Consider the following 16465-nt stretch of genomic DNA (forward strand, 5'->3'; position numbering starts at 1 on the left):
TGTGTGCACTTTCTATGCTGAAATCCTGTGTGGCTTCCCTTCTGGTAAAGAGGAGGCTCTGAGCCAGCAGAGCACTCACTGATCAACAGGTGCACAGAGGCTGCAGCCTTAACTCAGATGGGTGCTTGTCTAGCTCCCGTTGGTCAAAATACTAATTTCCCTGACCCCAATCAGACACTTCCGCACAATTTTTCTCACAAGGTCAGCCCGGCGGCGTCTTGTAGAGCATAGCTTTTACTGTGTGTGGTAAGTTGGCAACTGTTGCTTCTCCTCCCTGTTCTCTCGACCTCAGCTACTTTGCACTCTCTAGTGTCCAGGAATTACACACGAAAATGACTGCATCTTTTCTTCCTCTGCTTAGTGTAGAGAGATGAGGTACCAGCTTTAATGAGATAAGACAGTCAGATCTAATGAGATTGTTCTTAAGCCAATTAAGAGTAACTGTGTGAGGATAATTAAAATGGAATTAAACATCCTGTGTGGCAACAGATTGAGCAGTAAGTTCATCTGCTCTGTCTTTATTCCAAAATTATAAAACATATTTTTGCTTAGATGGACATCTTTGCAATAGATCTTCTTTTGACTTTGTCATAAAAGACTGTTGTACCTCTATGAACCTTTTTTTTCTATGATAATCTAATACTTTGAACCATAAAATAGTAACCAGTAGCATAAGTCCTACTTCTCACATTATCCATAACACATGTTCCTAAAGTTGTATAATTTTCTCATTTCTCCAATACTCCCTCTGAGAATCACTCTTGGTAAATGACCTCAACTCCCTCATATGGAGAATATTTAGGCCACCCTTCAAGATTAAGCAAATTCCTTTCCTATAACTTTCATCACGTCTGTTGCCAGGTTTTGCCGTTGCCTCCTCTGCTGAGGAAATAAGCTGCTCCCTAATTCTTCTCTCCTGATAGCCTCTTCTGTTTTACTGTGAGATACTTCAAATGTATAGAATAGACGCCGATGCTAATAAAACATGCATCCGTATACCCATCACCTTGACTTCACTCCTAACAAATGTTAGGAATTCATTGGTCATGCTTTAGATTGAAAAAAAAGAATACAACATTTGTACTTTTTTATGTTTATATGCGGGATTGAGCTATAAACTTGCTCTCTCATATTGTCCTTGTTTGTATTTATTTTGGAATAAAGGTTATATTAACAATAAAGTGCACTGAAGAGCTTGCTTTCTTTACCTGTTCGCTGGAATATGTAGAAAATGAAGTAGTGGGAGAGATCTTTGATATCTTGGTAAAATTCATCTTTAGAACTATTACATTATGTGCTGTGTGTGTATGTGGGGTTGGAGGGGTTGCCTATTTGTTTGACAAAAGTTTTCACAAACTTAATTCAGGTTTTCTGTTTTTAATATAATTAGAAAATTTGTGAACTTGAAATACTTAAGGTTATCTGTCTTCAAAGATACTGACTAAAGTCACAGTGTTACGCCTTTTATGCATATTATACTTTTCAAAATTGAATTTTAATTATAATTATATTTGCCTTGTAAATCTGTACTATATCTCAAATTATTACCTACCTCTCATTCCTGTTCATGTGTATTTATGCTATCTCTCACTGGAGGTATAGCTATTTTATTAGTCTTAAAAAAAAATCTTTTTCTGTTGATGTCTTCATTTCCTTTTCTAGGTCATGAATGTCTGCGCTTATTTTTAGTCTTTCTCCTTTCTTCTTTCTCGAGTTTTTATTCTGCAGTTCATTGACTTCTTGATTTGCACACTTAACTCTTGAATTTTCAATATTTTTTTCTACTCTGTTAATACTTACAGTTTACCTTTAAAACCAGTTGAGCTGCGTGTTACAAATTCTGGTGTTGTCATTTAGAATCTAAATATTTTGTAATTTCCATTACAAATTTATTTTCTTGAACTTATGAAATACTTAGAAGCGTGCTAGCAAATGTCCAAATATAGAATGCGTGTGGGAGGATTGGAGAGTTGCAATGTTTCTGTTATGGATTCCTAATTTTTCTTCTTTGTGGATAGAGAGATGAGGTTTTATATAATTCTTCAGTGTTTGTTGGTCAGTGGGTTTTTCTGGTTGTTTTTTCTCTTACTGTTCCTTGAGTGCTGACAAAAAACTTGCTTTCCCTTAAGAGCTTGGTGCCCGTGCCCTGTGTCATTGGTTCAGGACTGATTATTGAGTTTTTAACGTCCTCTATATTCTTAGGACAAGTTTTTTTGTCTGTTATCTCAATTTATGGTAAAATGTGTTAAGACTTCCCACTAGCATTATGTGATGCCAATTTCTCTTTTTAATTCTCTCAGTTTTAAATCTTGAATGCTGTGCTGTTTAGATGTGTGCAGGCTTAAGGTCATTGCATTTTCCCAATGAATTACTCCTTTTACACTTAAGGAATGATCTTTCTTATCCCTAATAAGGTTTTTTAACCTTCATTTACCTTTGTCTGGTGTTAATATTGTAGTATTGCTTTCTTTGTTTTTTGAATGTCTGCCTGGTATTTCTTAGTTTATCTCCTCATTTTCTTCTATGTGATTTTTATTTTAATTATGTCTCTTGTAAAGCAGCATAAAATTGGATTGTGTTACTTTTAAAATCTAAGATGAAAACCCATTTATATATTTTTTTATTGTGTTGGACTTAATTTAAATTTTTTTTTCTCCTTTTATGTCTTCATTTGATTGATTGAGTTTTCATTCCATGAATTTATTTGCAAGTTATAAGTCTTTTCCATTTCTCTCATTGGCTACCTATGCAGTTTTAACAAAGTAAAGACCTACGCTGTGTCTCTCTTCCCAAACAATGCCAAGGTTATGTAGGGTTCTCATTTCAGTCACACCTTCCCATCTTGCATGCAGTTGTTGCCTACTATTTTTTTTCATTTTGTTTTAATTCTCATTAGTTATTAGTATTATTTTTCACTGTTAATATTTATTTGGAGTAACTCATGTGTATTAATCTTTTAGTTTATCATTGCTTCTGCAACCGACTCATTCCTTCTTTGGTTTAATTTCTTTATTTGATAAGAACATCCACTAGTGGTTTTTCAGCAAGATTCCCTAAGGGATAGTTTCCATTTTGGATACTGAGAATACTCTTGTATCATTTCTGTCACTGCCATTTAGAGAGACTTGGTTATTAATGAAATTCTAGACTGACACTTGTTTTCTTCTGGCCCTTTGAAGATATTTCATTGTCATCTGTTACTGATTGATGTTAAGGTTCCTGTGTCTCATTGTGATCCCCTTGGAGGTAATCTAGTTTTGTTCAAAACTGTTTTCAGGTATTCTTTTTATTTTTGATGTTTTGCAATTATAACACATCAGATGAAGGAATGGCTATTTATCCTTGTTGAGATTTGGTGTATAACTTCATCTGAGGACTCTTGTCATTTTTTTCAACTCCAAAAATTTCAGACATTAGCTCTCTAAATATTGCCTCTCTGCCATCTGCTGTATTTTTTCATTCTGAAACTCCTATAAATGTGCATCCTGGCTGCTTATCCCATTCCCTGTATTTCTTCTCTATTCTGTTTTGTTTGGTTTTTTGTTTTTTTTTTTTTTGACTCATCATTTTGTGCTACATTCTAGGTATTTTCATCAACTCTGTATTTTTATTTTTCAATAATTATTTTATCTGCTGTGTCCACTGAATAGTTAAGTAAGTTTTAAATTTTCATTTCTAGAAATTCTATTTGGGTCTGTTTTAAATTTGCCAATTTTTTTAATCATAGTATCCTGTTTTTTTCGTAATGGATTTATTTCCTTTTTTGTCTCTAATTATTTAAAATAAGAACCAGCGATTTTTTCTGTTGGGGACCAGAGAGTAAATACTCCAGGCTTTGCAAGCTGTGTAATTTCTGTCACAACTATTCAACCCAACATTGTAGCACAAAAGCAGACCCAGACAGTATCTGTAAACAATTGGGCATGACTGTGTTCCAGTAAAAGTTTATTTACCAGCAGCCACTGGACTAGATATAGCTCATGAGCTATAATTTGCTGACCCTTGATTTAAAACATACTCTTAAAATCACATTCAAGTGGTTCTGTTAACTCAAGCGACTCAGAGCAGTGATTCTTCTGTTTGATACATCAGCTGACTGTCCCTTATGGTGGATTGTTTCCTTGTGTGTCATAATTTTGAATTGTGGACTCTGTATACAGTCTTCTGTTAGAGGTCAGTGTGCCTGAGTTGCAGAATTATCCTACAAAGCCTGTTGGCATTTCAGACTTTGCAGCTAACATTTTTGTAAAGGATTGCGTTTTTAAAGTATTATTTTCCTCAAAATACCCTCAATAGGAATCTTCTGAAATAATCCAGACTTAGTGCTCTGCCTGACACATGGGGAGCACATGGCTATCAGCTAGCAATGCTCTCATTATCTCTATTAAAATTAACAGCACTGTTTCTATTATCAATAATCCTAGGTCTTATAGAATCTGCAAAAACTGTAGTTGTTACCATTTATGCTCCTAAGGTTTTTGAAGATTCTGATTAATTGGCAGGTCATAATTAAAATAATTCTTTATCTAGACAGGTGCTACTTGAGTTACAAATATAAATGGTATTGAGTGAAGTACACATTCTGAAAATTAAAGACAACTAAGGCAAGATAGAAACTCAAAGAAATTTTGGAGATTTCATTCTGAAATATCATTTTTAAAAGAGATAGAATTAAATATATTATCAAATATATGTGTGTTCAGTATATACCTGTGTGTGTGTGTATGTGTATGTACAGGTATATGTTTTTCCCAGTCTGTAGTGAATTCATGCCTCTTGCTTGTTTATCACAGGACACTTGAAATGGACCAAAGCTGAGGATATTGACATAGAAACCCCGGGATCTATTCTTGTCAACACTAACTTGAGGGCATTAATAAACAAACATACGTTTGCTTCCTTACCTCAGCATTTTCAACAGTACCTCCTGCTTCTGCTCCCAGAAGTGGATAGGCAGGTAAGTAGAAGTTCCAGACAGTTGATATTAGTCACTAGGTATGTTATTATGAAGTGGCAGGTCTGTTATGGAAGACGACTGACACATGGACAGATTGTTTTGTAATAATCTATTGTATTTATGCAAATTTATACTTCCTGCTAGCATTGGTGTATTTGTTTAATCTGCCAAAACAGAATGATTTTTTATTATCGGTAGTGAGCCAATTCAAATTTTAAAGTACTGTACATTGCTATAGAGTGAAAAGAACAGACAATAGACATACCCACATTGGGAAGAAAAAACCAAGAAATCAAACATTCCATTATCAAATAAATCTTTGAAGTAGCTGCTCCTTTGCCCTGAGGGAATATTGAAGTGCGGCAATAAAAAGCCAGGGTTTCTAAGAAATTATGTAAATGTTTTTATTCTCAACTCTTTCCAAAAAGCACTTAAAATTTATATTTGGAGTTGCCTCTGAGAGTCTATCATCATGAATATGATTGCCTATAAATAATCACCTTTCATCTTTTTTTTAGTACAACTGGAAATACTTTAAGTGTATTTTTGTGTTTCTGAAAAGCCTCTAAAATAAGGAAATACAAATATAGACAGATAATAGTGGGCATCAATCACCTTCTAAAGCTGTTACCTTTCAAAAGGAAAAAATATTTCATCATAAACTTTTATTAAATTTCATAGAAATTATTAAATGGTAACTAGGGAATGTTTCCTTGTGATTCTCATTTCAATAAATTTTGACACCGTATGTAGTTTTCAGTTGATGGACATAATGTGAGTGTGTTTATGAATTTACATCTCAGAATGATAGATGTATCCATAAATTGAAATGGGCAAGATTGATTCAATATTTTTATATTACTTTGAATAAATTTTCTTAGTGTTTTATTGATTCTATTTTCTACTAACTTACCCATCCATTCATACATACTTAAAATTTGATAAACTACTCTTTTCTGCTATTCTTTTGTATGGAGATTATTGTACATATTTAGAAAAATGCTATTTTGATTTTGAGTACGTTTTTGTTTGAAAATTTGTTCAATATTTACTATGAATGTGGTATGTTTTTGGTGCTTTGGAGTAATGGAAATACAGTGAGTATCTATTACATCTTTATTGAATCAGTGACTAAATATACTCTAGTTGGAAACAGAAGCTATATTTGTGAATAATGAAAATATGACTTAGAAACAGGTAAGCTTAGGGGAAAAGGCACAAATAAATTGAGCTTTTATATGCAGAAGGGGAAAATCAGAGACAAATTTAAGATCCTTGAATTGGGCTTAGAGATACAGGCAGAATTTGAATAAAATAGATGGAACTGTATTTTATGTGAAAGATTCAAAGGTACAAAGTCAAAAGCTAATTTTGTGGGAGTCTGGATTACAGGAGGCACAGTGCAAATGAATCTGGAAAGACAAATTAGAAGTCAATTTTGGAAGATTCCTTGAGTTTGAAGCTAAGGAGTCTGAACAGTGTTCTCCATGTTTGCAGCACAAAGCTGCTGAGGGCTTTTGAGCAGAGCTATAAAAGATCGCTGCTTTTTAAGAAAATTATTCTGGCAGTACTGAAAATGGGATGTTAGATGGGAAGCATGAGAGTGGAAAGAGTTGTTAGAAAGCAATTTTAGTTGGTCCAAAAGGCAAAATGAGGGCTTGAATTTGGAGAATAGCATTGAAATTAAATTGGAGTAGGATAATGCAGTCATCATCACCGTCATCATCACTATCATCATCATCATCATCCAATGGTAGCAATTTTACATTTTGTCAAATAACACTTGAAGCAAGGTATACAGAGAAGCCACCGATAATTCTTGGGTTTCAAGCTGGTATAACTGAGAATTGAGTTCAGGTGTTAAGAAATAGTTGTTTTTTTTCGTTTTTGTTTTTGTTTTTTGAGGGGGGATGGGGAAGTGGATTTATTTGCTACACAACTGTTTTTTTTTCACTTCAACATATGTGTGGTTTATCTTGTTTACAGTTCTGCCTGCAGCTCCTAGAATAAGATTTGGCATATATAATGGATTCAGTAAATCTTTTTGGAATGAAGAATTGACAGATGGTCCTATTAGCCAAATATTTCAGTAACCCAGGAGGCCAGTCTAAATAAGCCTAATATTTTATTCAACCTGTAACAGTTTCTGTTACTCAGTTTTCTCTAGTCACTGTGAGAAATCTAAATGAAGAAAGCATGGTACCTATCCTCAAAAAACATGTAGTGCATTGGGAAATTATTTATTCAAGAAATATTTACTGAGCATATATTACTGAGCATATGCTGCATACACTTTGCTAAGTACAGAATATACAAGAATGAATCGTGCAGAGGAATAAGACAGAGGAGAAGGACATCCTCGCGCTGAAATACACTTTCCTCTGTACTAGGCAAGAAGTCTAATAACTGGATGGATCTATACCAAATTTAGTATAAGACCAAGCAGAGTAACATAAATGTCAAATAGAAGTAGAAAGAAAGTTCTCTGAAGGCACAGAGGATGAAGAACTTTAATCTGAAAGTAGTATTGGAGAAGATTTTATGATGGAATGGATACTTAACTTGAACATTGAAGGACCAGTAGATGTTTCGTAAGTAGAGCCAAAGGAAAGTGAATTTCACCCAGGAAAGTATGTAATTTACAAAGACTTGCTACTTGTATGGTGGGATGTTGTGCTAAAGGGTAGTATGGTCAACATGCTTGATGACTTGGTTGCAGATTAAGCTCTTTTAACTTTTTTTGAAACCAGTTTTTACCATCAGAGATTTTTCAAATGAGAAACAGAAGGCATAAAATAATTTAAAGAAACATTTTAGTGCCTGGACTTAGGGGAGGAGGAGAAGATCTAAAGGACAAATAAATACAGTCCTTATTTTCTCTTAGGAGCCAGTAGCCCTGTGAATAATGTATTGGACAGGCAGAAAGATAAGACTCAGGGAGACTGGGTAAGAGACAATTGCAGTAGTTGAGATAAGAGATAAGAGTCTGACCTTGATCCTTGGCCTTGGAAATGAAAAGAAAGGACTGAATTCCAGGCATATTTTCAACCCAGAGGGGTAGGAATAAATGACATGGGATGGATCTGTAGAAAATCTGGAAGGCAACTGGAGATTTGATCTAGGGAGACTTGGGAGAACAGAAAATCTCTCTGGGCCTATCAGCATTTGATTAAAGAAATTTAGAGCTCTCTGTCTCTCTCTACCCCACCGGAGGGGAGCTCAACCATTTCTCCCAGGAGAAAGAGACAGGCGACTTGCCGCCAATGAGCCACCAAAACTGCTCTGTTTCGGTTCAGTTTATAAAAATACAAATGGGGATGAACATCACCATCTTCTAGACCAGAATGAGTAGGAAAGGCATGGAAATGTGAATCTGATTATATAGGTTTATTTGAGCCAGTGGAATGCAGTATAATTGTGTGAAATACTTAAGTATTTCTCATGTACAAAAGCTTGTTTTCACATGTTTTTACAAAATTTGAAATTCCCATCTTTCTTGTTTCCTTCCTTTGACTATCCCAGGTTTCTGCCTGATTTCTCCCCTGAAGTAGTCCTCCAGGCCCTCCTATTCTGGGCCATTTGAAACCAAGCTTTGTTTCGTTATTATATCTTTAAAATAAGGGGAGCTAGGTTCCTCATCCATTTATCCTGCCAGTGCCAGCTATCATTAAGCAAACTGGATGGATTAAAAACAGCATGTTGTTGCAAATGGCATTGTTTCATTTTCTGGCTGAGTAGTATTCCAGTGTGTGTGTGTGTGTGCACGCGTGTGTGTGTATGTGTGTATATATATATATATATATATATATATATATATATATATGTATGTATATATATATATATATCACAACTTCTTCATCCAGTCATCTGTGATGGATATTTAGGTTGCTTCCATGTCTTGGCTATTATAACTAGTACTGCTATGAGCATTGGTGTGCAGGTGTCTTTTCGAATTGGTGTTTCCTGCAGATGTATGTCCAAGAGTGGGATTGCTGGATCATATGGTAACTCTGCTTTTAGTTTTTTAAGAAACCTCTCTACTGTTTTCTGTAGTGGCTGGACCAAATTGCATTCCCACCAGCAGTGTAGGAGGGCTCCCTGTTCTCCACAGCCTCTCCAGCATTTGTCGTTTGTGGACTTCTTGATGATGGCTATTCTGACTGGTGTGAGGTGATACCTCCTTGTAGTTTTGATTTGCATTTCTCTGATAATTAGTGATATTGAGCATTTTTTTCTGTGCCCATTGGCCATTTGTATGTCTTCATTGGAGAAATACCTGTTTAGGTCTTCTGCCCATTTTTGACTGGGCTGTTTGTTTTTTTTGAAGTTAAGTCCTTGTCAGTCACATTGTTTGCATATATTTTCTCCCATCCATAGATTGTCTCTTTGTTTTGTTTATGATTCCCTTTGCTGTGCAAAAGCTTATAAGTTTACCATTTGAGTTTAGATGGTAGCAGACACACTTGGTCTACTTTGTGTGTTTTCTACCAGCAATACTAAATATTTGTGCATTTAGCTTGGTGCCAGGAGTTGGATTTTGCCAGGGTTGTTGGAGATTTACCAAGGCTCAAATTGAAGGAGCTGCAAGATTATAGGAGATTTGTGAGATACTTGTTGAGGTGGTTGATTCTGGGGTGCAGGCTGGATAGGGAGAAATGTGAAGTCAGAGGGCCTGGAGTGAATGCAGGTCACAGGGAAAGGAAAATGTCACTTTAAAAGCAGAAAGATATGTCATTGAATGAAGTGTTATAGAGTCTCAGAGTAACATATTTTGAATATGATCAGGTAAACACATGAGTCAAAAGTCATCTCCTTGGCCATAGCATTTCAGTTCAGAGGTCAAATACAAAGACACAAGGGGCCAGAGCAGCGTGGTGAGGGCTGGTGAACAGGCAGAATTGGAAATATTGGCTTAATAAATTCAGTGCTTGGGTTTATAGCCAGACTTGGCTTTTTTGCTCAGCTCTCTGCAAGTTGTGCTTGGAGAATTTTTAGAACTTTCTTGATGATACGTAACAGATCCTTTCTTTCTTTAAGAATTTGTACTTTATAAACTATGTCTACACAGGACAATTTTGTGACCTTTTTAAAATATATGGCAGCTGGTGGAATAAATGTCGACTGAAGTGGAGCTGTATTTAGGTTTTTATTACACACTCAGATTGAACGTCACTGATGAATAGGTTGTTGTCATTTCTGTCATCTGTATCATTTTTAAGTGATGTTCATCTCCTTCCTCCATTTGGTGGCATCGGGCTATTGGGGCTGTCTCTCCAAATACTTACAAGACCATCCTCCAGCTGCTTCTAAATAAATGACACCCATTATTTTTTTTGTCCAAATGGTAATTGCAGCATTTCAATCCGTTCTTACTAATCTCCTGATTTGGTTCGGCGTTCATATCTGCATGTCTGTGGTCTGTTAAATGGTGCGCCACTGAAGGGTACGTACTGTGTAGGCTCTTTAAAATCCTATCTAGCTTTGTACTCTTCAGGTTTTTGAACTCACTGGCAGTAACGCACATAATTTTAACTGTGGAGAATGTCATTAAACTAAAATGGAACATTTACACAGTCCCTTTTGCAGAGAATTTTGGACCAGGAAAATGAATGTGTGTGTCAGACATTTTACAGCACATGAGAATGTGATTTATTGATTTCTGATGGCTCTGTTGGCATCAGTGTATATATTTAAAGAAGTCACGCAGCCTTTATAAATGCAAATGGGAAAGGGCTTTCCATCTTTTTCCTCCTTGGAAATAGCTCATACATTTGCAATAACTCAGACTCCGCTTAGAGATTGCTCTATGTACTGTATATATTGATTTTTAAATTATACCGTTATTTTATTCTACAAATAGCATATATAATGAAATGTCAATTTACCTAACAGATTATAAAATTCAAAAGTATTAGAGATATGAAAAAATACTAGTATCTTAAGCCTTTAGGTAAAAGTAAGTGCATACTTGAGATGTAATTATTTTAATGGAACTGACACTTTGGCTTTTTTCCTGCTTCTGAAAGCATATCTTAAAGTACTTAGGAAATCCAATATTCCTTCTAGCCTAAGTCACTTATTGGTGATAGTAAATCACACATGGCCAAAGATATCCTTGCAGAATGCGCCTGGCTATTTCCATTCTCGCCATTTGGGCTTTATGCTTCTGAAGGGAAGTGATTTCATCTGAATATTATTCATCCCTTAGCTAACTGGAGAGTTAACATCAAATTCTGTTTATCAGCATCTGCCTCAGTGTATATCAAATAATGTTTAGACTGGATTGAATTACAGGTGTGCAAGTAATTGCACGTGATAGGCAATCCGACAAATGGAGCCTACTTCAGTCCCATGCCGGGGGGGGGGGGGTGGCGGTTAATTGAAGAGCACAGACTCATTTAACCTGGAGAACATCCCGTTCTATGCATTAAACCACTTTTTTCCTCCTTTATATTGGGTTCTGGGTGGCAGCCTCCTAGCCTGAGGGGGTATCTTTGGCCCTGTATGATCACCGGCCACGAGCACGAATAAATATTTAATGTTGGCATCTAATAGTTACATAATTACCATTTTGTTATGTGAGTTATTTTGATATGTATGTATGCATAATACTTCACTACCTGCTTATACAGGAATGGAGAATACAGAACTTTAACCTTGCTTTATTATATGAATGACTAGAATTTGACAAAGGGAGTCCTGCATATGACAGATTACACAGTAATGCCCCTCATGTTAATATGGGGCATCCAATGCCAAGATCACCATGGACCATTGGGAACAGATGTCATACAATGAGATACCCTTAAATTAGGCTCCAGGGTAGAAGGAAGAGAACCGATTTCACTTGTTACATCACTGCGAGAATGCCTAGTAGTTATTAAACCCTACTCAAAAAATAGAGTTGCCTGAGAGAATATTTTGGTTCCATTTGTAAAATGTATTAAAGATCACTGTAAAGGAATGAAAAATCAATTATCAGCAGGAAGTGAACAGTGTAATAATGACTGAACCCATGGGTTAGGGTGGCAGTAGAAGTCCACATCTTTAATTCACTTCGCTGCTTCTAAATCCCCATTAAAATGATGCTGGCTTTTCCTCATTATTGTATTTCTTTGTGATTTCTGGGACACAGAGGAAGAATGCCATCCAGAGTCCAAAAACTGTGAGAAATTTCTGCAGGAGATAATGAAGGTGAGGCTAGATGGAGCTAAGAGAAGACCGAAGGGAAGTGCCTGCCTGGGTGGAGCTGCCTGTGGATCTGACTGTGGGTTTACATTAGATGCACCCCGCGGGGTTATCAGGGCCAGAGGCCATGGTGGAGCCTTCAGGAAGGGCAAATCTCTGTCCTGCTCTTGCTGTCTAGAAAGGTTCCTTTCCCGAGAGAGAGAATTTGGTCTCTCAAGTGCAGAAGTTTAGCACTGCTTGTGTTTCCAGTCTGTGCTTGCCTCAGGGGTTGGCTTGTATTCTCCATCCAAAGGCTGGCTGGCTGTCTTGCCAGCTAAAGGGAGACCTAGTCCCACTGATGCATCCTTCAACGAGTGGTTACTTCTTTCTTCATTAAAGAATCAGTCGCTGCTCCTCACAAATGCAGACCTTTACTTGAGGAAGCATCAGAGGAGTAAACATGCACTTTTTCCTGATCCGTCTGAGCCTGAAAGACGCCTGCAAGGTCCAGCAGAGTTTCAGAAGAAACCATCTCACTATCCAATCATGATCCAACACCTACGGACCTGTCTCTCTTAGGATGAGAAGACCGATCAGTAAGGCGACATAGGAAAGATTTGGCAGTAAATAAAATAGACCCAGTGTGACAGTTCAGAGAGCAAGACCCACTGTGTGTTACTGAAACAGGATAAAAATGATTTCGACAATACCTATGAGTAAGCTGAAGATGATTCAGGAGAATTTAGTTATATTTACAAATATTAGTTGAAGTTTTCCAGTGGGCTATGCATGTGTGAGACATTGAGGTCTCCTGTTATATGAGACTGTCACCTGTCTACCTTCATCAAGCTTATAGTCTAGCAGGAGAAACAACATTGAGGGAGGGAATGTGCACGAAGGCCCCTGGGGATATAATTTTGAAGAAGAGAGGGGAAGCTTGTGGGCAGCCATGGAAGTGAGCTTGGTGCAGTTAAGATACAGGAATGCCTCGGAGATGTTCTGGGTTCGGTTCCAGACCATCACAATACAGCAAATGTTGCAATAAAGCGAGTCACATGAATTTTTTAGTTTCCCAGTGCATATAAAGGTTACGTTTATACTGTAGTCTATTAAGTATGCAATAGCACTATATCTAAAGTAGCAATGTGTATATCTTGATTAAAAAATGTTTTTTTGCTAACAAATGCTAACCACCATCCAAGCCTTCAGATAAAGCAGTCAGAACCCACACAGCATGTATCGAGTAAGCTTGCCGTCTTACACGGGCATGGTTTATGGTGCCCCGAAACAATTACAATAGTGCCATCAAAAATCGCTGGTCACATATCACCATAACAAATATAATAATCATAGAAAAGCTTGAAATATTGTGAGAATTCCCAAAATATGACACAGAGACACAAAGTGAGCAAGTTCTGTCAGAAAAATGGCACCGGTAGGCTTGCTGGACGCATGGTTGCCCCAAAGCTTCCGCGTGTGGAAAGCGCAGTAAGGCAGAGCACAGCACAGCGAGCTGCGCCTGTGTTTGGAGACCGTCTGATACTTTGGAATCTTTAAGATGTTGCAGGCAGAACCAGAAGTGCCCAGTCTGTGGCAGATTCTTCCCCATCAGCGAGGCCTGTGTTTTTTTCAGTTGGCCTGATGGGAACAGACTCTGAAGAGTTCTTGCCCAGCCCCTGACTGTTTTCTCCAAACTCCAGAGCTTTCTCTCTGCAGTGCTCTGGTTCTTTGTTGGTTCTCTGATTCTGTTCCATGAACTGTAACTACTTTGGTTTCCTCTGATGCTCAGCTTCAGTGTCTTGTTAGCCCAATAGGTGGACATTGGTGCCATTTACTGAGGTAGGTAAAGCCAGACAGAAAGTATGTTTTTAGTTTTGGACATGTTGTATCTGAAGTGGCTTTGAGAAATCCATATTGAAATTTTGCAGAAGAATTTGGCTGTATAGGTCTGAACGTTAAGAGTTCTAAGCAGGTTTATAAAAAAATTGGGAACCATCAACATATAAATGCTCATTAAAACCATGGATATAAATGATCTGTGCTATAGAATAGAACGAGAAGTGGGCCCAGGATTTAGGCTTGAGATTTCCAAATCTTAGGGACTGAGTGAAAGAGATTAAGCTTGCAAATAAGACTGAAAAGTAATAGCCAATGAAGTGAGGTAGAAGAAGACCAAGCGTTTTATCACTGAAATCAAGGGAGTTAATATTTAAGAAGGAGCGAGTGCTTTGTTTTAATACTTCCATATTGAACAGATGAAGATGGAGAGTTCGTTCATCATCAGATTTCACATATGCAGCTCACTGGTGATCTTGACAAGAACAATTCGGAGGCATGACAGGGAGGAGAAACCAGTTAGGAGTGGCTTGGAAAAGAATGGAAGGAGAGGATTTGGGTGGATTCGTTCATTTTCCCCTCCATGTAAAGAGGATAATGGTGTGAAGCAGAAATCTTAGAATTTCTTGAGTACATTAAGGCCATTGTTTTCTTTTTAAAATTGTTATTTTAAGTGGGGGGGTCTTACTCAATTTTTGATCATCTTTAATTGTTTTTCATTTCAAGCTCTTGAGTTTTCCAGATAATCATATCACTTACTAACAATGATCATTTTAATTCTTTCTCATTAGTGTACTTTTTAGAACCATTTCATTTAGTCAATAGTGAAGAAAGTCATAGTGGAGTAAGATAAGGATTGAGCTAAATAAGAAGGGAGAAAAAATACAGACAGACATATCTGTTAAGAAATTTGTTATGAAGGGTGAATAGTCATAAAGTTAACTCGAACAGTGTAACTTAAGGAGAAAGGTGGATTTTGTTTGATTGATTTTTTTCATGTTGGGGAGGATTTAGTATGTTTACTGCCAAAGGGATAGAGGACTCTTTGAGAAGGAGCAGTTAAATAATCAAGATAAAAATGGAACTTGGTTGCTTCCAATAATGATCCCTTAAAAGGCAGGGGTGGATAAGGTCGTCATCAAAGTACCAGTGGAGAGATGTTCCTTAGAAAGGAAACAGCACCATTTCAGGAAAGCTGAGAGGAGAAAGAAAGTGGGGGAAGAAGATGGGTGTGAAGTTTGGTAATACAAAGTCTAAGGGTTTCTTTTCTGATTGCCAGTTTTTCCCCCGCTAGAAAGATAGAAGTTAAAATCATGGACTGGTAGTGATGGGTAGGTTCGGATTGAGAGAAAGGTAAAAAGCTTGAGGTGAATGGGGTTGAAATAGTCACTGAAGAGTGAGAAAGTGAGTTCACTGCGAGCAGCAGGTTAGGTTAGCTGGAGAGTGACAGGTGGCCTGGAGTTGGTGACTTAATTATCAAACCTGTCTGCTTTAAAGAGTTGATTTGTCCAAAGATGCTGACTATAGAATGGGGAGGTCCACCACAAGTTAGGCTTTTGTCATATGGGCGTATCCAAATGGCAAGAAGGACAAGAATCATATGAACGTGACGAGCCAGAAAATCTAAACTTGACAAGGAAGGGAGTGATGGAAGAAGGGGGACAAGGGCCTGGGTGCAAATAAAGAGATGAGTGGCCAGCAGGTCGTAATGAGTTCACGAGTGGTCCCAGTAGGGTCATGTGCACAAGCAAACTGGAAGGAGGGAGCTGGGTCAGCATAATATATGATTAGATGCTGTTGTGACAGAGCAGTTTGGGGGATTTTTCTCCTTTCCTCCAAACATCTATAAATTAAATTATTAGTTAGTAACTCTATAGAAATTTTGAGTTTTCCTTTATAGGCCGGGTTTCATGTCTAGCTTAAGCATATTTTGCCTACATCAGTACTATACTACTATCCCCCAAAGTATTCTAATACTTTTTATATTTAGATTTTTTTTCCATTTAGATTTGTAGAAGTGTGAGTCCTGCAATTTTTTTTTCTTTTTCAAGTTTGTTTTGTCTATTCTGGAATTTCCAAATGAATTTAGCATCAGCCTCAATTTCTGTAAAGAAGCCAGCTGTGATTTTGACAGGAATTGTCTTAAATCTGTAGATCACTTCTGAGAATATTGCCCACTTAACAGTATTAAGTCCTCTGATCCATAACTTGGAATTTCTTTCCATTTATTTGGATCTTCTTTGATTTCTTTCAGCTATGGTTTTTAGTTTTCAGAGCATAAGTTTTGTATTTCTTTTGTTAAATTTATCCCTTACCATTTTATTATTTTTAATGTTATTGTAAATGGATTTTTTCCTTCATTTTATTTTTGGATTGATGAGAAATCCCATGTTAATATTCTTATGGTTCCCTTGTACATAATGTCTTTTTTCTCTTGCAAGCCAGAGAAAGTCTTGAAATAAGCACCATTTTTACTGTGATTTCTGTGGGTATGGCTCTCTTCAC

At 36.9% G+C, this 16465-nt stretch overlaps 1 protein-coding gene across 1 annotated transcript in view; it reads left to right on the forward strand.

Moving 5' to 3' along the window:
* ASXL3 (ASXL transcriptional regulator 3) overlaps nt 1-16465 on the forward strand; it is a 158126-nt gene that overhangs the window by 97091 nt on the left and 44570 nt on the right. Inside the window, 1 exon segment of the mRNA XM_032467213.1 lies at nt 4794-4957. Within this exon segment, the coding sequence (XP_032323104.1) occupies nt 4794-4957 (164 nt within the window).

Source organism: Camelus ferus, chromosome 24, assembly GCF_009834535.1.
Source record: "Camelus ferus isolate YT-003-E chromosome 24, BCGSAC_Cfer_1.0, whole genome shotgun sequence".
NCBI lineage: Eukaryota > Metazoa > Chordata > Mammalia > Artiodactyla > Camelidae > Camelus > Camelus ferus.